The sequence below is a fragment of the Drosophila innubila genome, chromosome X (assembly GCF_004354385.1).
Source record: "Drosophila innubila isolate TH190305 chromosome X, UK_Dinn_1.0, whole genome shotgun sequence".
Classification (NCBI taxonomy): domain Eukaryota; kingdom Metazoa; phylum Arthropoda; class Insecta; order Diptera; family Drosophilidae; genus Drosophila; species Drosophila innubila.
Genome location: NC_047626.1, coordinates 26,576,595 through 26,600,250, shown reverse-complemented (window position 1 = coordinate 26,600,250; position 23,656 = coordinate 26,576,595). Strand labels below are relative to the sequence as shown.

The 23,656-nt window shown below is 33.7% G+C and overlaps 3 protein-coding genes and 1 long non-coding RNA gene across 6 annotated transcripts in view; 2 read left to right on the top strand and 2 right to left on the bottom strand.

Moving 5' to 3' along the window:
- Window positions 1–4,620: 4,620 nt before the first annotated feature.
- On the bottom strand, window positions 4,621–8,987 carry LOC117793532. The gene is made up of 2 exons (XR_004618286.1): window positions 8,911–8,987; window positions 4,621–4,888 (listed from the first exon to the last, which is right to left on the bottom strand). It is a non-coding gene; the product is annotated as an uncharacterized LOC117793532 (long non-coding RNA).
- Window positions 8,988–11,764: 2,777 nt separating this feature from the next.
- Window positions 11,765–14,091, top strand: LOC117793918 (60S ribosomal protein L17). Its single transcript, XM_034634367.1, has 3 exons — window positions 11,765–11,782; window positions 12,032–12,122; window positions 13,518–14,091. The coding sequence occupies exons 2-3, from the start codon at window positions 12,042–12,044 to the stop codon at window positions 13,995–13,997; spliced, it is 561 nt and encodes a 186-aa protein (XP_034490258.1). The 5' UTR covers window positions 11,765–11,782; window positions 12,032–12,041; the 3' UTR covers window positions 13,998–14,091.
- A 1,503-nt stretch (window positions 14,092–15,594) lies between these two features.
- LOC117793917 (zinc finger protein 567-like) lies at window positions 15,595–18,730 on the bottom strand. 2 transcript variants are annotated; one of them, XM_034634365.1, is made up of 3 exons: window positions 18,450–18,730; window positions 17,035–17,575; window positions 15,595–16,400 (listed from the first exon to the last, which is right to left on the bottom strand). In XM_034634365.1, the coding sequence occupies exons 1-3, from the start codon at window positions 18,633–18,635 to the stop codon at window positions 15,820–15,822; spliced, it is 1,308 nt and encodes a 435-aa protein (XP_034490256.1). In that variant the 5' UTR covers window positions 18,636–18,730; the 3' UTR covers window positions 15,595–15,819. The 2 variants fall into 2 exon arrangements, with proteins under 2 accessions (XP_034490256.1, XP_034490257.1); XM_034634366.1 differs by having other exon boundaries at window positions 15,595–16,388.
- Window positions 18,731–19,334: 604 nt separating this feature from the next.
- Window positions 19,335–23,656, top strand: part of LOC117793916 (flotillin-2) — a 124,947-nt gene continuing 120,625 nt past the window's right edge. For both annotated transcript variants that reach the window (XM_034634362.1, XM_034634361.1), the window contains exons 1-2: window positions 19,335–19,414; window positions 21,490–21,627. In XM_034634362.1, coding sequence (XP_034490253.1) covers window positions 21,579–21,627 — 49 coding nt within the window. In that variant the 5' untranslated portion in view covers window positions 19,335–19,414; window positions 21,490–21,578. The remainder of the gene's footprint in view (window positions 19,415–21,489; window positions 21,628–23,656) is intronic.

Genomic DNA, 23,656 nt, shown 5'->3' with positions numbered 1-23,656 from the left:
GGCAGTTTTTTAAAGTTTTCGAAGAATTTTAAATCGGTTTTTTTTGTATTATCATTAAAAAGAAAGAAGTATGTAAAAGACAACAAAAGTGAGTCATCTTTCAAATTTGTTGAAAGAATTTTAAATGAAATTCAAATGAATTTTAAATGAGACATTAATAAGCTATATTTTAATAGTTACACAGAAAAAAAATCTGCGATTCCGAAATATATTAAATGCATAGCGGTATCAGAAGTAACATTCGATAATCTAAGATTTTCTTAAGCCAAATACCAAATATCTTTTAATATCCGCATATTGTATTAATTAAAAAATAATATCCTGAATACACATGTACTTAAAAAACTGCATGCAAAGATCAAGAATTTTGAGCCTGAATTAGAATGAATTTTTTTCTGTGTACCGACTAATAAATACGCGTTAGTTAAGCGAAACTGTGTGCGGAACTATCCTTTTACCGGGTATTTGTGATATTCTCTTGGAAATTGGTTTCGGTTAGTATAGCGATTATATAACTTTTTTTATTAAAGTTAATATAATTGTTATTTCTGATTCGATAATCGAATAAGATACAAGATATTGCCCGAAAAAATAACCTTTGATTACTCAAGAGTCGCATTAAAAAGTGACTTAAAGAAGAAGAACGATATCAACTAAAGTTAAGCAGATTTATCAGATAATTATATAGTTTATTGCGCTTCATGAATATTAAACACCTATTTAATTACTAGTTATTTATGTAATATATGTAAAAATATATGTAACTATCGGATAGGGTATTACGCTGTGAAACTTGTAACTAGATCGTGTACCGCAAGGTATAAACAATAATAACAACAAATAATAAAAAGAATAAAGCAAAAACAATATCACAATTGTCACATGTCTCTGTAGCCTGTTTTTGTATTATTCTTATTTGTTCAGTTTTTTCTTCTTCTTTTTGTTTTGCTTTGTTTTCGTTTTATGCAAATAAGATTTCGCATTTAGTTTTTTTTTTAACTCGTATTCGTATTCGCGATTTGATTTAAAATGTTTACTACTCGTTTTGTTTATCTGCAGGGCGCTACTAATTCCGTTTCTATATCTTCTATCTAATAACGAATTGGTGCTGTAATAGACATCAGTTAAATAGTTAGTTCCCTATATGTAACTATAATCGTCAGTACGAATTTTCGCATTATTATACAATGCAAACCGGCGGCTTCTGAGTAAACAAGCCTAGAAACGAGTCTTCACTTTAAAAGGGTCCCCATAAAGATCTATGATGAATATATAATGCAACTGCATTTCAGTAGAATCTGCGTATTTAGTGTTTGTTAATAATATAATAATTATCTAGAGTATCTCTATAAAATGGCAACACGAGTGTTTGCCTTTCATTCATTTCCCTAATTTTTGTATTATTACGAATAAACATTTAATTGCTTGCTGTGATAATTTACTGGTTTGTTTAAGAGTTAAGGACTAAGTTTTGATACCGATAAGAGAGTGAACATAAATTCGACTTATATCATAGGTTATACACTCGCAAAGTACAAGAAACATATTAGTTGAAACCAAGGAGTCAAACCGAAAAGGTTCTATTTCGATTTTGTCCTTTCAGTTCCGGTATCAGTACCGGAAAATTATCTTTTGAAATTTATTGAAATGTTTAATGACAGTTTTATACTAATTATGTCATAAGAAGTTGTTTAACTTTCGAAAAACACAAATCCTTGCATAAATTTCAATGATAAATTGAAAGGCCAAGCCATGATCAAAATGACATTCCGGTTATAAATCTGCTTAGTTTTGACAAAGTTATGAATGATTGAAGGTGGTCAAGACTTTGACCTAGAAAATTTACAGTTCAAAATTTTTGTCCAATTCTGCATGATTCTTTACAAGAAACTGAAACGTTGCAGAATTAAATTTAAAGTGTTGTTTTATACTTATTTCCATATAAGGAGTTAAATAAAAAAGAAAACTTGATATATAAAATTTTTAAAAATCCAAAGGGGAGAGTCTGCATTAAAATCGAAGCCTAGGTCTAAAAGGAAAAATTGTTTCAAATATTATAAATTAAAATTAAATGCAGAATGAATTTAAAACCATAATCAAAATGACTTTCCGCTTGAAAATCGGAATAGTTTTGAAAAAGTTATGAATGTTTTAAGTGGGTCAGAAATGTAAAGCAGTACAAAAGTTTCGGATTCCGGTTACGGTTCGGGTTCCGGTATTACTTATAACAGATTTTATCCCAGCATAAATTTGCATTTCGTTTTGAACTCTTTCCTTTTTTTTTTTAAACTAGAAAGAAATTGCTTAAGACTTATGCACTACTTGAATAGATAATAGATTCGATAAGTTTTAATTGGTTCAAATCATGTAAAGCGTTTGTTAACTATTTGATCATATTAATTGGTTCAAATCATGTAAAGCGTTTGTTAACTATTTGATCATATTACGTATTCGAAACCGCACCGAATATTTTGATCGATACCAGAGTTTTCGCTAATTTTGTGGCTCTCTTTTGTGACTCAGTTCATCAATGGTTTTGGCAAAGCTCATCAAGGTGTCAGAAGAGAATCATATGAATGTGGCATAAACAAATAAATGAATTTACATTGGCATCAGCTAATTCGATAGCAAGAGCTACTCGGCAGTTTTTCTTTGTGTTTTTTTTTATGATGTGCCAAAAGAAATAATTCGCCTGTGCCTCAAATACGGTTGGGGGATCTGTGTTAAGCTAATGTAATTATGCAGCTAATTGCACAATTAACGGAGGCTGCCGACCACACAATGGGACTGGAAAAATAGTCAGAGTCTGTACATACATACATATATTCTGTAAATATATATGCATAGTCATGGCCGAAGGGCATTGCAAGTCTACATAGAGAAAAAGAGAGAGCAAGAGAGAGAGAGAGAGACAGGGAGGGTTGCAGACAACTGAGATACGTGTTCTCGTTCACTTCTGTCTCGCAGTCTGATTCGTACCAATTTAAAGCGGTTCGAACCAAACAAAAATGAAATAAGTATGACGACAACGGTGCGTATACGTGTTGCCAATAAACGCAACAGTCTGCTGTGGTGGGAAGGAAAACTGGTGGGGGGTAGTTCTTTCGCCTACGCGGCGAGAATCGAGTATAAGTTTGGCAAAGCAACAAAAAATAAAAACCATCATAGGTACATATTCATAAATAAATAAACTCGAAGGAAAGTGACAAAACAGCATTGAACTTGACAGAATTCGAATACGAAAGAATACTGAATTCCGAATTCGAGCAACAGAATGTACAAGTCAGTACTACTAAATACCCTGCATTTGCAAACATGCTGCTAGTCAATTTAATTTCGATCATCCATCATCAATTCCAAATTCTAGCGGCAAAATCTACAAGTTGATCTGACTCACAAATATGCGCGGACCGTCGAACCCATTAATCTGCCTGCCCAAATTACAGGGTATTTCGAAATTAAAAGTTACTTTGCTGCCAAGTGAAGGACATTGCAATTGTTTGCTCGTGTTTGTCGCTTGATTTTAATTTTAATCTTTAATAAAAAAATTGTACAAAGTGCAATAGCAAGTGCAGCAATCACCCCTACCAATCCAATACAATATCCCAGACCGACAACCCGATCAGCCCACTCCTCCCTTTCATTCAACATTCCACAAGCTGAGCGACACGACGCCATCATATAAATCGTCATATCTGAAGGTAAATATTTTGATTTCAAAGCAAATGAATATATGAGCATTTAATTTGTCGTTTGCAAATGCGCACTAAAGTGATTTAATTGCATGCCCAAGGGGGAAAGGTGGGGCCCGCAGGAGGTGGAAAGTTAGGAGCGGGTTAGAGGCGTGGCAAATGGCGTTATTTTATGCATTTTTATGTAAAGCACCTCACCCCCTATTAGAACTCGTCGTAATTACTTGCATATTAATTCAATGTATCATCAAGTCAATAGAAAAAACAAAAAAAAATTAGAACGAGTAACATGGCAAGCATGTTCGACTTGCACTTACCCTGTATCAAGATCAAATCATCTACTTAAGGCATCCAAAATTTGGTGAAATTGAAACCTCGAGTTAAAAAAGAAAATAGAATTCTCCAAACTTTTAGCTCACGTCTGTACTACCCGATGATATTCTTGTTTGTGTACAGGTTATATCAACATTAATTGTATAAGTTAGCGCTATAGAAAATTGCGCTTATTAATGCTGACCATTTATAAGGGAATTTCCCTGTAAAGCACACGTGTCAAAGCCGGAATTCTGAGATTTTTTTTCTCAAACTAGAACCCTTTTTTCTATCGAACATCAATTTAAAGTACACTTTGGAGAAAACTGGGGGAAAAAACAGTTTGAAAGATGTTTTATAAACTTTTTTATCAAAACAGTTTAAAATGTATTTGTAAATATTAATTTTAGTAAAAAAAAAAAAAAATTGACAATTTTTAAATTTTCGTTCAATTATGCTTAAATTAATTTTAAAATTTTGAAATGAAAGTTTGAGCGACTTAAAACAAAATATGTATGTTTTTTTTTTTTTAAATACAAAACAAAATTTTTTGTATTACAAACGTCTAAATGAAGATAGGGAAATAAAATAAAGTCACGTGTCTTCACAGCTATCCCTTTCCACATCCCTTTCTACCACTTTCTTGGTATTATTCTTACCTGAAATATTGATGGCACTGCCAATTTCGCGTTTGTTGCTTAATATAGTTGTTGTTATTATTATAACAGTTGTTGTTGTTATTGTGTTTGTTGTTGTTGCAGCTTTTTTGTGGGCGTGCGATTTTGTTATTGTAATTGAGCATCAATGTTGCTTCCATTCAAATGTTGTAATTGATTTTAGTTGAAGATATTATGTTCTTTCTCTTGCCCGACTACTAATCCGCTCTGTTTATAGATATCACAAATTTTTGATAAAGAAGAAAAACCTAAGACCTAGCAAGTTGTAATATGCCCAGACAAAGTAAAGAATTAGGGTATAAGGAATGGTATTTGTATTTCAACTCGTACTTATAGAGATCTATAAACTTATTAAGCTGGCAAATATAATAAACACTTTTACTTACTTGATTTGAATCAATATAGATCTGAGTATATAATCTAGTTGTTAGATTTGTAAACACCAGAAAAAATAACAACAAAATTAAAAACACTTTTCGCACTCTTTTCAACACTCTATGCTGTTTTTCGTGTTTCCTTATGTTGTTGTAGGTCTTTGATATATTCTGTTTTATTTGGCAACAAAATATATTTAGATATCAGTCAGACTATTGTCAACTATTAACACAATGTGCAGCACGTGAGGATATTTTGCCTGATCAGCAATCGTTTAAAAGCTGAAGCGTACGAAACTTGCACTTTGAGTGATCGTTGGCAAATAAAACAAACGAAAGCTGACGAATGAAAACTTAACGAACACAGGAACGAAACGAACAAAGGACCGATCAAAACGAAATTAACAAACAATTTAAGACGTACAAATTTTAACGTCAAACATAATATTTCCTTTTCGTGTGTTGTTGAGTTTCGGCTACAGAGTGCGTCTGTGATTGGTATTTTTCCATTGGAAAATCACGCAAAAAATTCAAATGTGCCTCTAAAAACAAAATAGAAAGAGCAATGGGCAAAGAGAGTGAGCGAGAGATGCATAGATAAAGCAAGAACGAGAGAGGAAATTTTTATACGAATTCTACATACATATGTATATTAAGCACATATCTAAACTGATTTGTATATTGTTGATGTTTTGTTTTCTTTTTCGTGCATTTTCTATATTTTGGCAGTTTACGAAAAATGTTTTTGTTGCTTTTTTTATTGATTCTTTAGTTTGAATTCATCTTTCGATATACCGTACACGTCTGGGCTATATGGCCTGAAAGTTTCTGGGATTGTTTATCGATTCATTTCCTTCTTCGCTTTATCCTTATTAATTTAATTTTGAGTTAAGTCTATGCTCTTAGTTTCATAATTTCTATAACTACAAGTAGTTCCGACTAAAAAACACCCGTTTAAACCGGTTTAACCAGTTTTCGCGAAAACAACCCTGTCTGCCTAACTGCGTCAGAGAGCAGCAATCGAAGTGTCATCCAAAAATAGATCACATATCGAACCATTAATTCTATTAAAAATAACAACAACAAAATCCCTCATACATAAATATTTAAACAACATGTGTATGAACGTGTCTTCTCATAAATATAGTACTATATACAGATGCTCGGACATACCACAGACGACATCGGACATTGGACAATGGACGACTTCAAGTGGCCCAGTCCCAGTGTCGACTTTAGCCATATGCTTTCGATACCCTATCAAGAGGTAATTTGGTTTTAACTTTACGTTTAACACTTGATTGGAACGATACCAAAGGGAGTTGAGATTTTCATGGGAACAATGAAATTGAACAACAGCTTGGCTACGAACGAAGGTGAATGCAATAAAATAGACATAACGAAATTAATGTAGGACTTTGATTTGTACTGATATGAGAGAGATATGTAAAAAATGCTGCTTTTGGAACAAAATGGAATGGAATAAAACGGAAGTATTAAAGTTAACGTAGGACTTCGGTTTTGTATTGATATATGAGACTTATTAAGAAGTGTTAATAACAGAACGACATAGAATGAAATGGAATGGAATGAAATAAAAAAAATAGAAAAAGACGTATGTGTCACGAACTGACGCAATTTACATATGTATACGGTAGGACTTTCAAGATAACTTGGTAACACTTCGAAAAGAATGAAACAATATGGAATTGAACCATCATAATTAAATCGGATTATTTTTTAATTTATTAAATAGCTTTAATATCAAAGACTTCTGTATGATATAAAACAATCCTTTTTGAAGAAATTTAAGATGAATGGAATGGAATGGAATTGAAACACCATATATGTTTTCAAACTCTTTGTTGCCGTTTTTAGTGAATATTATCTTCGGCTATGCTCCTAGCTGTTCATTTGATTGCTAGTGCGTATGCTCAAAAAATGAGAATAATAAAAATAATATTAAAAAAAAGATAAACAAATAAAAAATAACTTTTCGCAGACTGGTGAAAATTGTGCGAATGTGAAGTGACGCGGCTACTTTTTTGTTTTGTTTTTTTTTTCGGCTTCACGTTTTCACGTTTCGCGGAAATCGACGCCTGATTATCAAGTACTTATGTCTGTCTGTCCGTCTGTCTGTCTGTCTGTCTTTCAGTTTGTCTGTCAGTTATTCTCTATTTCTCTCTTTCTTTCTCTGTGCGCCCGTTGTTGAAGAGATTTATGCCGCAGGTGGAGGTCAGTCGATGTCTATTGCTGGGGGTCGACTGGCAGCTGCCAGGGCCGATCGAATGAAAAGAGAGAGAGAGAGAAATGAATTCTTGGGCATCATGTGAATGCCACAGATGCTGCTCAATTCGGTTGTGTCGTCTGGAATGAGCCAGAATCAACTAGAATCCAAAGGCATCTCCTAGTGGTTCAATGTTGACATTGATGACGCCTTTAACCCAGACAGATTGGTATAACGGATGAACGTATGACTAAGCACAAGTCGAAAGATATACATATGTACATATAATATATGCCAAACTGATGATAATACCTTAGGATCGCACACGGACTTTCTAATCTTACAGATCTGACGTCTAACTGAATTATTCGATTTTAAAACCTGTTCAAAGGCGTCATTGTCACGCTCTAAAGCCCATTTTCCCATAGTACATATAACTTGTTATCTATATATAAATATATCCATATCCATATTTATTGTGCTTTAATCTAAATGTACAATAACAATAAACAATATTAATCACAAAGTTCGCTTGCAAAAGTTTCCCAAGACTTCCAAGAATGTAAATTTTTTTGAAAATAAATCGATTTTCATTTGAATATAAAATTTAAAAAAACTACATTTTTCGATAAGCTTCCCTATGTATATATATATTTATAAAAATACATATATGTATCTTGTTTAATTACGTACATTATACTGATAGCCTTGAATCAAGGTCTTACAATAATTTGTCGTTAAGGTTGTTAAGGGCCAATGAACCGACACATTCAGTAAATATTTACGTTTATACGAAAATTACGCTATGGATAGTGTCAACTAGAACAAATACCCTGTAAGCAGTAAATTCTTTTAAAAGACTATTTTGGGCGGAAATACATATCTCGATAAAAAACAAAGCTTCGCAAGTTGATGGACTAAAAGACGCACAGTGTAATTGATTAAGAAACTGTATTTTTGAAAAATGAAGTGGTAAAGTTAAAAAATTTGTGAAAAACATTTGAATATATTTTAATCAGAGCATTTTTGATGTTTGATTCACACATTTCATCTAACAATCTGTGAGAGAAGTATACCACAAAAATATTTTATTTGACTGATAATTAAAATAACCAGGGGTGGGTGGGAAAATCTGTTATATTCTACAAAAATTTTTCCTGACAATCTGTTAACAAATTGTGTGTTTTTGCTTAACAAATTTGACTACACCCACAGGAAGAATCTTATCCTATGTGCAAATTGTTCTAGATTTTATAAATACAAATTATAAATCCCCACTATAAAAAAAAAATAGTATTTTGTTTAAAGATTGAAGTATTGAACCTTTGCTCGAATCATAATACAAGATTTATTGGATTGAGTCAACAATAATAATAATAGGATAAGCTCTAGATATAGCTCTACAACTCATTACAGGATATACATATAGTCGTATAGATTTCCTGGCGAATTTCTCAATAAGTACGAGCTCTACAAACACACATATTTATATTGGAACAAATATGTAAACAGATAGTATAGAAAAATTTGTGAATACTATTCCATAACCTACTCGATATACTTAGAGTTGTCTTTATTGTTGTTGTTGTTGCTTTTATAGTTGTTTATAATTGTATACAAATATATACATATGTTTAATTATGGCGCTTCAATTGCACGTGGAATCAAATTAATAAATTTCCTTTATGCTCTTCTCGTTGTTGTTGTTATTATTATTCGTGTTGTTTTTGCTGGTTTTGTGGTTGTTGTGTATTTCTTTTTCTTTGTTATGATTTCATAATTCCACATTGAAATTTGTATAAAATTTTGGGCTTTAATATTTATTGTTTTTCTTGATTTACAAGAATTTTTCTCAAAAAATTTCCTTTGCAATAAGGGAATCTTTTATATGTTTATAATTTCAATAAATTATTTTTTATTTTTTTTTCTGTATTTTTTTAGCCGTATTAAATTTTTCGTGTGTATAAATTTTGAGCTTATTTATTGATGTATTTTTTTCGTGTTAAATTTATTTATGTTTCGCTGGCTTAAATTGTGTGAATTTAATAGCTTTTATTTGTTGTTACGAGTATTTTTCAATAGATCAATTGACTTTTATTTGTATTATATTTGTTTTGCTGCTTGCTTCACGCTCTAAAAAACGTTAAACAACAAAAAAAGAAGAAATCGAAATTCAAATTCAAACGAAGCGCGAAAGAGATGGCTATAGAATAGATCTAGGTATAGGTAGGTATATATATATATTCGATTTGTATATCGTGGCACGGATAATCGCAGATTTCGTGTGTTAATGTCGCGGCTTGAACTTTAAAACTGGCCACAGAAATTGAAAACGAAAAAAAATTCAGATATATTTTTCGCATTGTTTAGTGCGCTGTACGAGCTCTCCAAATGCTGTGCTTTGCTTTTGTTATTGCTATTGTTGTTGTTGTTATTATTGTTAGTGTTGTTGTATTATGTTTACTCGTATTATAATTTGTACCCTAGGTGCAGCAGCGCTGCCTCAGCTTGAGCTTCAGATACAGATTCAGATACATATTCAGATACAGATTCAAACACAGCTTCAGCCTACCTCCCGTTCCATCACATTGGAGCGCTCAATGAGCTTGAGTGTCATCCACTTAGGAAGCGCCAACCACTGAACTCGCCACAGTCCATCAAAAACAACAACAACAACAACAACCAAGGGCGTAGCTAGGTATGGGCAGAGTGGGAAGACTACCCCCTCCCCCACACATTCCACCACTACTCGATGTCAAAATGCAGTCACCTTTTTCTTTTTTTAATTTTATTAAGTATTCTTTTTTGAGGAGAAAAATTTGAATAATGTGCTCAAAAAAAAGCAATTATAACAAACAACAAATATTTATAAATTCAGTTTCGACTCCTGTTGTATTTTTTATTGTTTTTTTTTTTTAGTTCTAAAGAGCCACAAGAATTTCGAAGATAATACAGATTACATATTGGTCTAATTACTCTCTAGCATACAATGGAGTCGTTTACTAGAAATTCCTTTAAATATTTCTAAAATGAAGCTGAGCCAAAACACCAAAAAAATTAAGTTAAGTTAATAGGTATGTATGATAATTTGAAGCAAAGGGATCGATTTCAATCATATATGTACTATCTCTGAAAATTAATCTTAGAACCGATTTCGAGAATTCTTAAGCCCCATAAAACAAATATTTAATTTCAGAAGAAAATAACATAAAATAAGAATATAATTTATATCAAATGCGAAATATTTTGTATACCATTAATGTGTATTGCAAATTGAAATTATACCTCCCCCTTCCCCTATTTATAATCCTGGCTACGCCCTTGAGAACACCAACAACTATAACAATGGTATGAGGGCGGGGTTAGCTGCGCAGGCGCAGGTGCAGGCGGAGGTCGATGTCGACGTCGACGTCGTCGCTGGTGGATGATGATTATAATACAATGGACGATAATGCGAGCGATCATGTAAATTAGATTTGTCTCAGTTGTTGTCTGCTGGGTGACGGTGACTGATGACGACGTGAGTCGAGCCAAACCGAGCTGAGCCCCAAAGATCCAGAGCCTTTCCCAGCAGCAGCAGCAATAAAATTCAAAAAAAAAAAAAATGACAAAAATTTATATGCTACAACATTTATTGCATTATTTTGTTCAAGTACTCGACGCTAGGTTGCTAAATTCACAAAAAATATACAAAAAAAAAAAAAAACAAGAGAAAAATAGAGATCCGCAGCAATAGCAATAGAAATTATATCAAGTATGCTCATTGACTAACTAAGTACAAGTACTAAGAAAATATATATATGTATGAAGAATTTAAATATTTATAAGGCAGCAATAGTAGTATTACTAGTAGTAGTAGCTTTACTTAGTAGTAGCAATAAAAAATAAAAAAAAAAATAAAAATAAAAAAGAGAGAGCAGCAAAGAAAAATCAACAGAACGTTGAGGCAGCAAATTGAATTAATTCAATTAATTTGCATTGTAAGTACATATCAAAATGGCAGAATTGTAATAAAGAAATTGTGGGGAAGCGACTAAGTAAACTAGTGAGTGAGCTTTAAATGAATAACGTTTTATGGTTGTGCCAAGTACCACTCATAAGCAATTTGTACGAGTGAATGCGCATACAAAAGTATATTGCTAAACATATATATTGTCTATATAAATATATACATGTTATTACTGACTGCTGCCATTTGCCATGACGCTGCGGAAGGAAATAAAAAGCAAGACTTTAATCTTACCCTATCAATGCTATTACTTTCCATATTAATGTATAATTTCAAAGAGCGCGCGTTTACTTTGCACGAGCGCAAACAGAAGCTGGCTGCTATGCGCTGCGCATACAACACTGTGTTCGATTACATTTGCATGCCATTCACACACACACACTGTGCAACACTGTGTGTGATGCCTATCGATAACGATATACGGCGATATCAAGCATGGCCGCCAACTCTCTGTCAAAGGTTCTTTTCCGGTTTCGTACACGACGAAGGAGGTACGCTGAATTGGCAAAGCCGCAAATAAATTTTAAAACATCGCCATAATATCAATGTATTATCATACAAAACGCGTTCAAAATGAAAGAATATTAAGTGCTGCAGGCGCTGTGCATCGAATTGCGAAAATCAACAGCCATTAATTGACTGCAAAAATTGTGTTATTTTTTTCTGTGTGCATACAGTTATTTTTTTTGTTGTTTCTTACTTAAAAGTGACTAAAGTTTTGGTATTTACTATTTTTGTAGATATTAAACAATGGGCCGTTACTCACGTGAGCCAGATAACGCCAGCAAGTCGTGCAAGGCGCGCGGTCCCAATCTACGTGTTCATTTCAAGGTAAGTTGCAAGTCGATTCCTGCACAGATGGACGGACGCCATGTCTTGTTGTTTTTGTTGTTGTTGTTATTGACATTGACAGGCAAAAGTTTGGTTATGTTCGGCGTGTTTGTGTGTGTGTTTGCAACATTAATCAGTGAATCGTCTGCCAAATTAAGTGCAGCATTTCACTTTTGCATTGTTGCTAGATTAATAAATATTTATAATATGGACAAGTTCATCAGCTGAACGCAGTCGAAACTCAACGATGCGCTCTTCTAAAATCTTGTGCACAACCCCAACAACAACAACAACATTGAGACTTTTGTGGGCATTCTTTATTTAAATAATATTCGTTTCTATATGAATATTTGTTAAAAGTGTGCCCAAAGTAAACTCCAGTCGGGTTAAAACAGCGGCGAGTTGGAATCAATGCAATCGTCTCTACCTGTAGCTCGACACAAAGTTTATTTCAGAAATGTAAACCAACCAAAATTATATGATTGAATTGAATTGCTTAACCAGGGCGCAGCATATTAATTAGATAGTTGCACATTTATTACGTGTGATTATTGAAAAAGTCTGCACCCAAAAACAAAACTTACAGCCATGTTAAAACAGCGGCGAAGTGCGTTCAATGCGCTCGTCTCTACCTGTAGCGTGGTACACTTAACAACACTGGTGATATCATAGAAATCAATTTGAAAATCGTTATTTGTATAAATACGTATATATGCATATTTTTAAATGACATGTTGTTGTAAAGACATCAATTAATCGCTTGTTGCACCAGATATATGCATATATATCACTGTATATAGATTCTACAAAGTTTGATATATAGATTCTACAAAGTTTGATATATTGATTCAGCGAGTTTTGTATCACTAGTTAACACTAAACATACTCAGCATTGTTCCAAAAATCCAAACTAACCAATTATGTATGTATTTTTTAATTGGCTTGTATTTTTGGAACATCTCTAACTGTCTTAAGCCTTAAATACACCAAAAAGTCTTTTCTGTACTGTAGTGTATAGGAAATGGTACAATAGAGCTCTAAAAGGTGTTTACACTACTCTAAATAGCTCCATTACTCTACACTAGCTGAGAAAACTCTAAAATGTGTTTGAGACTTGACCAATTTTGTAGCTTGTACTTATAAAAGGTGTTCTAGATTTCCAAACCAACCAGAAATTTGTCAGGGCTGCCACAGAAAGCGGGAATCACCGATAAACTCCCAAAACTCCATACATTTTTGGGAGATTTTCGATTGTTTTCGCTTTTTATGGCACACCTGTATAAGTTGTTAGTTGTTTTGTACATTTAAAAACACGTCTGACTGTTTAACCGATTATGTAGCTGATACTTATATCAATATATTAATATATCTTTATGCATTTTTGCTTGATTTCAGAACACCCATGAGACCGCACAGGCCATCAAGCGCATGCCACTGCGTCGTGCCCAGCGTTTCCTCAAGGCTGTTGTCGACCAGAAGGAGTGCGTTCCATTCCGCCGTTTCAACGGTGGCGTTGGACGTTGCGCCCAGGCCAAACAGTGGAAGACGACACAGGGTCGCTGGCCAAAGAAATCGGCTGAGTTCCTGTTGCAATTGCTGCGCAATGCCGAAGCGAATGCTGACTACAGAGGACTCGATGTCGATCGTCTGGTCGTTGATCACATTCAGGTGAATCGCGCTCAGTGCCTGCGTCGTCGCACATATCGTGCCCATGGTCGCATCAATCCCTATATGTCGTCGCCATGCCACGTCGAGGTCATTCTGACCGAGAAGGAGGAGGTTGTCGCCAAGGCCGCCGATGATGAGCCCACAAAGAAGAAGCTCTCCAAGAAGAAGTTGCAGCGTCAAAAGGAGAAGATGTTGCGTTCTGAATAAAGAAATGTGTGTCTGGAACGGGGGCAGGTGGCGGTAATACAATCGCCAGTCGCCGCCGCCCATGCCGGTGTTAAACAAAACTGAAAAAAACAAACGTCATTTTTTTTTCTAATTATATACAAAACATAAAGATACAATTGCAATGTGTGTATGCTTAAGGAGGAAACACTCGAGAGGCTGTCAAGAAGAGGGAATTTATATATACATATACAAGGCGAAGCTGCTAACTCCTTCCACATCCAAGAAAGAAGATGCTACCCATGATTATGTTTTTCCGATTTCATTTTATATCCCTACACCCATTTCTTTTTGTAAGGCTAGACAAGCGGATCCGCAGAGATACGCAATAAAGAGATGTAATACTTTTATTTGATGGAATGGACTTCAATAGACGCGTCAGTACCAAAAAGAATTGGCTAAAATCGGTTTCAATTTATTGAAGGAATGCCAGTGTTGCCCTAACATTGAATCAGATTTGCATTTGTTTATATGCTGGCAATGTTGTTCTGTTTGTCAAAGAGCCAAATCAGATGTGCGTCGAAATTCGATCAGCTGTTCAAGAGCCGTTGTTAACACTGTTTACTCTGTATGTGTTTGTGGAAGGCGCCTCAATTCAACTGTGAACTTTATTCAGCAACAAATTACAATATTTAAGAAAAAATTTTAATTTGAAATCAGATAAAATGAAGCAGATCATTTTTATGATGTTCGTTACCCTTGGGAGGAGAAGTTACACATTTTATTCAAAAAAAATATATCAGAAACTCGGCAGAATTCCAACAAGTATTCTGAAAAAAATTTTAAAATTAAAAAGAAATTCCAAGATCATTTGTTGAATAAAAGTAAAAATAAAATTAAAAAATGATCTGGGTCAGATTTCTAGGTCGGCAGCGATAAAATGAATGGCAACTTTTTTCCGGGTGGCAACGTATTTAAATAATAGTTGGCAGCACTGTTCAATTCGCACTGCCGGAAAAAATATGCGCTATTATTGGCAAATGTTTTTATTTGTAATTATTTAATTGATTAGGCAGAGAGATGGCGTAGTATATATTGTTAATACGAGTAGTTCGTCAAAATAGATGGAGTATTTTTAAGATGAATAACAGAACCAAGCATTTTCAAAACAAAGAGTGCAAGGAAGACAGCAACAGCAGACATAATATAGACAGAGAAAGCGATAGCGGAAATTGCAACGAATCAATGAATAAAATGCTTAGACCCTGTAACTAAAAAGTGCACAGAGTCTATTAGGTTTGATTAAAGCGAAATTTGCGGGACATGCCGCATAAAGTATATATTCTTGAACAACAAAAAGGATATCGACCGTCCATAGAAATATGTACCTAGATCTAAGAGCGAGACAGATACAAAATTTTGTATGTATGTACTATAGGTTCCTGTATATCCTAAGCAGCTCAAGCTTGTTTTGAAAATCTCCACAACGCGAAGAAAACGAATTACAAGGACAATTTAAAAATCCAAGCCGGAAATTGGGTATAAGAAAATTGCAATAATAATTTAGATAATTTATAGCAGTTGTGATCTGTTTTCGAGACCAACTTCAGAAAATTTCAATTTGTATTTTTTTTTTATTATCAGAGGTGTTTCTAAATCACAAACCAACCAAAAAAAACCCATAAATTTGTGGGGTTTTGGTTGGTTTGCATCTTTGGAACACATTTGTATTTATTTGTAATTTTTGATTTTCAATTTCTTTACAGAAAAGGTACAGTCTCTTGCAGAGTTTTAGTTTTTGGAATTCAAAAGCTTATCACTGTTGGCCGCACTAAATAGCGGTTTGAGTCTCACAATCTTTTGGTTAACGTTTGGTGACTTTGCTATGATGTATTAACTTCTGTTTACGCATAAATCCTTCACCACAAACATTGCAGGCATATGGTTTCCTTATGCTGTGCACAAAATGATGAACATTGCGATTCTCGGGGCGACTGAATTTCTTTCCACAGATTTCGCAGCTGTAGTTCTTATCGCCCGTGTGGCATAGCTGGTGTTTTTTCAGGTTGACGGGATTGCTGAACTTGGCCTCACAATGATCACAGCTCAAGTCACGCAAATTGTTGTGAACGGACTTGATGTGATTGTTGAGCAGACGACGCTGCTTAAAATCCCGTGCACAAAAGTCACACTTGAAATTGGCCACCTTGAGGTGTGTCGTCTTCATGTGACTCTGCCAATTGGCACGTTGGGCGAAACTCGCACCGCACACCTCACACTTGAACGGACGCTCTCCGGTGTGAATGCGTTCGTGCTCCACCAGACGGATACGACGATCGAAGTCCTTGCCACAATGGGAGCACGTGAATTCAGTCTGTGATCTGAGACGTCTTTGAGCCTTCTTCGAGCCCCGTGTCTTTTTTTGTGGGCCATCTACAAGCAAGGCTTTAATAATTAAATGTGAAAATTAAATGATATCATGTTTATAAGACAGCTTAACAAAATCGTTTGGACTTGCAACACTTTCTATAAAACTGTTTATTAAAATCGAAATCTACGACGAATTTTAAGAGGGATTGACCTTAGACCCATGTTTATTGGGCAAACCTTCTTAGAATTCATGGTACATTACGATTTTGATAACCTCTTTGTGTACTTTTTTTACTCCATACAAATTGACCCATTCCACTGATTATAGCTGCCATTTAATTCGTATGTTCATATGTTTTACTTTAAATAAAAAAAAAAGAGACTATTAAAGTGTCGACAGATCGCGTCTATGGCAGCTAAACAATATAGTAAGTTCGATTTTAACTAAATTTTTGTTGATTTTAGAAGACAATGTTTAAGACACAATCTGCGGGTATGGTTGAGATATATCAGGACATAACAAAGTTATACAGAAGGTTGATTTACGACAGATATGATATAGAAGAAGTAAAGTACGAAAAGTATAATAACTATAGTATAAGTTACTTGACGCATTAAATCGCATTTAAGAAGTGATATAAAATGTGGTGCAAGTCTTTTAAGCCGACTTTAACTGTCGTATAAAATTGGAATTAGCAAGAATCCACACCTGTGCCTGTTTTTGTAAACTCATCCAGGACATTATACATGAGATCTGTGTCTTCCTCGTCGGAGCGGTGCACTACCAAATCAGAGTTCTCGGAACAGCGCTCTATCAAGTCCAAATAAGATGGATCAGTTGCTTCCATGTCCTGGGTTTGTGCGTCCAAGTCGGCGAAGTCAATGCTGCACTCTTCAATCAAGTATTTATACTCATCATCATTCTCGGAGCACTGCTCCATTAAGCCGTCGTCTGTATGCATTGAATACTGGTTGTTTACAAAGCTTGTAGTGGAATTGTCTGTGTCCTCCTCGTCCTGATTGCTTTGCTCGTCCAAGTCTGCATACACATCCGCAGAGCATTCCTCCTTAACGAATTCTGAATACACTTCGCTTTCCAACTGTTTATCATCATCTTCATTATTCCCTTTAGCCTCATACGCTTTAGATGTTTCTTTGTGCATCTCAGTGATTTCCAAACGCAGCTTCATCAATTTACGCTCCAAAGCCTCATAATCAAGAAGACTCATCTTGCAGATGCTGCACACAACCTGCAATTGGGAGAGAAAGAGAAGACGCATTCAGTAAACGCAATTAAGATGAATTTAGTAATAATTGAATTTACTATATTCACCAAATATAAAACGATTCCAAATGCAATAATCTAGAGATTTTTTGAGATATCTCAAGAAACAACAGAGTTTTTCATACTAAAGGTTGATATTGAATCGAACGGCACTATGGCAGCTATGTTTGTTACCAAAAAAGATCAGATTACAAAGCCCTAGTTGCAAAAATGACACAAGCGACATTTTTCCGATATTTTTTTTTTTTTTTGTGCAAGCGTGTACAATGTATACCAACAGCATCTGCACCCAAAATATTAAATTTTAATTGTATAAATTTACGGACTATTAATAATTCAATTATAACGTAAGCGACTCACGACACACTATAGTATAAAAATAACGATCTAATTTTCAAATAGGTCTCGATATATTCTATTAGTTTGGTTAAGATTTCTCAAAAATTCTAAAAAGTTTTTCATATTAAAGGTTAATATTCAACCGATTGTTCCTATAGCTGCCATATGATATAGACATATCATTAAGACATATGCCATGCCTACATTAAAAAGATGGGTCTATACCTAGATTCATTAACTTTGCTCAAAAATTTAAGATCCTGGGTGCATAGAAACAGAAAGTTCCATAAAATCTTTCTAAATTGTTAGAATATCGTTACTGGTCCGAAACAAATGATTTTTGCAACGCAAAATGAGAAACGCACCCACTGTGTATCGTCCAATTTGGAACGGCCAACCACTTTTTCAACACGCTCTCTCGGCTCTCAGAGAAAGAGAGCACTCTTTGTTTGTTATTGTTTCAGCTGAGCATTAGTAAATTCACCTTGATTATTACTTACCAGTGAGTGCAGCTGCATTTCTTGCAGCTTGCTGCCCAGAACCATGGTCAATATGCTGGCTAAAGTGCTCTGCTCGATGTCGCTTCCATTGCACTCCTTTTCGAATATATGATGCTGGTACGCCTTTGCGTCCGCAAAGGCGTAGTTGCATATATAACAATGCGCCACCTCCCGATAATTATTCATGCAGTTTTATAATTCGTGTGTGTTTCTCCAATTCGTATTTGAAATAAAAATTGCGATATTTTGCTGCTGGCTTGCTATTTATATTTGTATCGATATCCGATTGCTAGACGACATTTTCAAGCATCTATATATACTAGATATACTAAACAAAACGGGCCCATCCAGAGTTGCCAGAACAGCGGTTCTCTCGTAAAAAAGAATCCAAACGAGGGCAGCGGGAACTCTGATATAACGTACATTTGCAAATAAAGATCATTTACACAATTTTAATGACAGCTATGGGATTTCTGTTTAAGTACAATTTTTCAGCACTATAAGTTCACAGCTAATGAATTAAGAACTTTAAGACACATCAGCCATTTTCCAGCTTTTTTTATGAAAAATAAAGATAAAGTCCACCAAAAAAGGCTATTTTGGTTTTTCCAGAGTTTTCAGCACTGTTATTGGTTATTTTGGCTATTTTGGTTTTTCCAGAGTTTTCAGCACTGTTATTGGTTTTCATTCTTTGGAAACTTATTGCTTATGTTTTTTTAACTTCATATTATTTTTGTACTCAAAAATATAAGGAGTTTTCCTGAAAGAGATTGCCATTGCCTATTAGTAGTGTGGCCATTCTAGGAAAAATGAATTTAATACTAGAAAAACAGTCACATTGTTAAACGTATACCATAACCGGTTTCAAGCTGGTCACACTAACGCATTCAATTTCGATATGCAACTGTTATATCGATAAACGGAATAAAAATAAAACATTACCAATTCGATTGCGGAGTTCTGCGGTAAAGTGCCGGAATAAATTGATTTTATTGATGAATTTCAATTAGTTAATAATAATAAATACCAATTCAGTGCTTGCGACTGTGTGTGTGCGCGCAACTTGTTGTCGCATGTTATTCAATACAAGTTTTTTTTTTTTTTTGTTTGCTACTGTTGTTGAGTTAATGCGTGGGCGAAACTGAAACCGAATCCCCGAAGAATCTGTCATTGCGCGGTTCTTTTTATTTTTGCCGGTTTTTATAAGTCGTATAAACGACTAGTGTTCAAGTGTGTTCGACAGTTTAACAACAACCACAACAACGAATTTAACAAGATTTAAGTAAACGGGAAAAAGCACTGTTTACTTCCAATCAGAATTTTGCATACAGCAGCAACCCCAACCAGAAAGCAATAACAACATACTACGCCAGTCACTAGGGGTTATTTTATTTTATTTTTTTTATTTTTTCGTGTATTGTTGTGTATGTATGTATGTGTGTGTATTGTATATGTATTTTGTGTGTGTGCTTCTATTGTATCATGTACTTTTGTTCTAATCTGTTAGTGTCTTGTCTTTTACAAACAGTTCTATACAAAAAAGAAAAAAAAAAATAATAAAAGCACGCTGATGATGAGCTCATGATAAGACGTCGTTGTTTTTGTTGCTCTGAATATTTGCGTTTTTTGAGCAATGAACACATGCAAACGTACACGCACATGTACTCACGCGCATAAATACATATATGTATGTACATATACACGCACAGACATATGCAAGCACATAGCACATGCCGCCCATCCTCCCAATACAAATGACGTCGCGTCGCAGTCGCGTCGCCTTTAATGCTTCGATGTTTGCGTCATGCTGCCCCATTCTTGGGACGCCATTATAAATACATACATACGTGTTGTTGTTGTTGTTCTAATTTTATTTAGTGCCCCTTTTTGCTCTTTGCTATTTGTTCACTTTTGTTTTACCGTATCAAAAGTTTGTGCCGAAATAAAATAATTTAATTATCAGGGGACTCGTTTGAGCTATTTTTTTAATTGTACAATCTTTTATACATACATAGGTTTAAATACGTATTTTAATAATTATGCGGGTAACTAGAATATCAATGATATCGTGTGCTTTATCAACAACAACTTTTGTTCATGTAAATTACTGCTAGAAACAAGTTGCTGTTGTGTTTTTGCTGTTGTTGTTGTTGACGACGCCGCCCCAAACGCAAAAGCAAAAGCAAAAACAAACAAAATCGTGTTAGCTGTAATAATAAAAGTGTAGCATACTTTTGAGCAGCAAACAAAATAATGAAATAAAATAAAGTGTAGCTTTATTTCGAGAGTCGATGCGAAATTAAGAGCAGCCCTTCAACAAAGAGTTTATTATTATACCCTGTAACTGAAAGTATATTAACTGTATCAGGTGTGTTCCACAAATTTCAAACAGCGTTAAAGCAACCCGAAACCAATTGTTGGTGTTCCTGAAAATAAAAAAAAGCCATTGCTTTCAAATGTCTACAAAATTCTTTAGAGTTGACAAAATTAAATATTTATTAAATTGAATTAAAATATCTTTAAATTGTATAAAAATGCATGAAAAATATGTCCAAAAATATTAAATCTCTGACATTTTAGGAACACCAACATTTCGAACCATTGTTTTTAAAAAAATTTCTCCGAAAAATCTCTAGAGATTTCTGGAACACACCTGTATAAAATATAAAATTTGCTGAATTAGGTAAAAAGTCTCTAGAGATTTTGAGGAGAAATGTTTTTGAAAATAACCGTTCGAAATGTTGGTGTTCCTAAAATGTCAGAGATTTAATATTTTCGAACATATTTGGAACACCAACAATTTCTTTTGGGTTGCTTTAGCGCTGTTTTAGTTTTGTTGAGATTTGAGAAATTTAATATCTTTGAAAACTGACCCACAATTATTTTTTGTTTATTCTTATGATCACTGATAGTGATTCTTATCAAAATACTTTGTTATATATTTACTGGTACAGGGTATGACACTGTCGCGTGCACACGACTATAGTCTTTCCAACTTGTTCTTTTTATTATTGTTACATAATTTTTTTCTGTGATGCAGCATTTGCAGTTTGATCAGTATACGTCGTGTAAACGTATATTATATTCAAGTAATTAAAAAGGAGGACATTCCCTGCAGAGTCTTCCAGCATGGGCAACATACACACAACGGGCCCCAATGAGGCGTTAATTGTTTCAGGTAAGTTGAAATTATACCATTAAGTGGTCACACAGACACACACATACATACATGGACACATACAAGTGCATTGTTGCTTGTCCAAGCCGTAGACTAATTTGAAATTCAGCATTTAAGCAAAAACCAACCTCATTGTTGACAGACAACAGTTGCCACATCTTCTGTGTTGCATACTTAGCGGTGCTTAGTTAAAACACACCTGTGGTTTGGGGTCATTAAACTACATTTGCCGTTTTTATACCCTTGAAGAGGGAATTCTAAATTTATCACGAAATCTGTTATCTGACCTCAAGGTTTTTGTTCCGAAACATTGTTTAATTTAACACAACAAAAATTGTTTTATATACAGGTGTGTAAATCTCTAGAAATTTTGAAGAGAAATGTTTTTGAAAACAATCGTCCGAAATGTAAAAATGTTAGAGACTAAATATTTTCAACCATATTTTTTTTTTGCATTTTTATTCAATTGAAAGATATTTTAATTCAATTAAATAAATATTTTATTTTGTCAAATCTCTCAAGAAATTTTTATACATTTGAAAGCAACGGTTTTTTGTTTTCAGGAACACCAATAATTGCTTTTGGGCTACTTTAGCGCTGTTAGAGATTTGTAGAACACACCTGGTACAGAAATTTCTAAAAATCTGTAACAGCGCCAAAGCAACCCAAAAACAATTGTTGTTCTTGAAAACAATCAAGCATTGCTTTCAAATGTTAAAAAAAATTGTTGAGAGATTTGACAAAATGAAATATTTATTGAATTGAATTAAATTATTTTTTAAAATGAATAAAAATACATAAAAATGTTATTGAAACTGAAAGTATGTCGATTTTTAGACTTCGAAAGTATCAGGTGTGTTCCAGAAATCTCTATAGATTTTAAGTATAAATGTTTTTGAAAATAACCGTTTAATCTTTTCGAAAAATTTTGTTTGTATCTTAAATAAATTTTAAAGATATTTTAGTTCGATTTAATAAATATTTAAATATTTGTCAAGTCTCTCAAAATTCTTTAAGACATTTTAAAGCAAACATTTCTCTTCAAAACCTCTAGAGATTTGTAGAACACACCTGATGGACAGTTTTTCAACTGTTTTCGATTTTCGAATTATTTTGAATTAGTTAATTAAAAGATTCGTAACTATTAAAAGAGTCTAACTAAAGATAAAGATATCATTGCTACTCCTTTTTTTTTTAATTGCTACACTTTTTTAATTCCCAAAAAATGAACTTAATCCCTTTTTTAATATTTTTAGATTTTTTTTTGGGTTAATCTTTAAAGGGTATTAAATGTAAGGCGTGCAAAAAATAAACTTTCTCTCTTGTTTTGGGGTTCAATAGCAATGCGTATGTCAAAGTGAATAATTTTGACCCATCCCCGTTTACTTTTTTTTTGTTTTTAATTGGATATTTCACTTGTTCGTATGTGCTAAATGTCGGCAAAGTCATAAGTTTATTGTTAAGTCATTGCACCATTAAATTTTAAGACTTATTAGGCACTTAACGAACCGAATTATGGTCATTACCCTTTTATAAGCCGTTTTACAACTTCAAAAATACTTCGAAAGGTTTTGTGACGAATTCAATTGACACATTTAAGTCTTCATTTGAATTGTATTAATGCTTGCATGTGCTTTCAAAAAATCTCACACAGTTTCAAATTGTTGTTATCGATAATATTTCAATCCCAAATCTTTTTGTGCTATTGTACTTGCTAAATACCGAAGTTTTGTGTGTGCTGCTAAATTGATCAATTCAGAGATGTCTTTTGTGTGAGGGATTGTATTATTTGAAGGAAAAGATGACGCAGAATTTGCAATAAACCGATTACAATTTAAATTAAACCAACACAAATTTTAAATTCATTATAAAGTTTATTTCACTTAGCGTCGGTTTTTCAATGTCTATATAAGGGGCTTGATAACTATATCAGAGATATTTTGACGTAAAATGTAAAGAAATTAGTGTAAATTATTAAAATATCTATTTAATAAAGTTTAAGGAGGCATTCGTTTTAAGTGCAATTGAC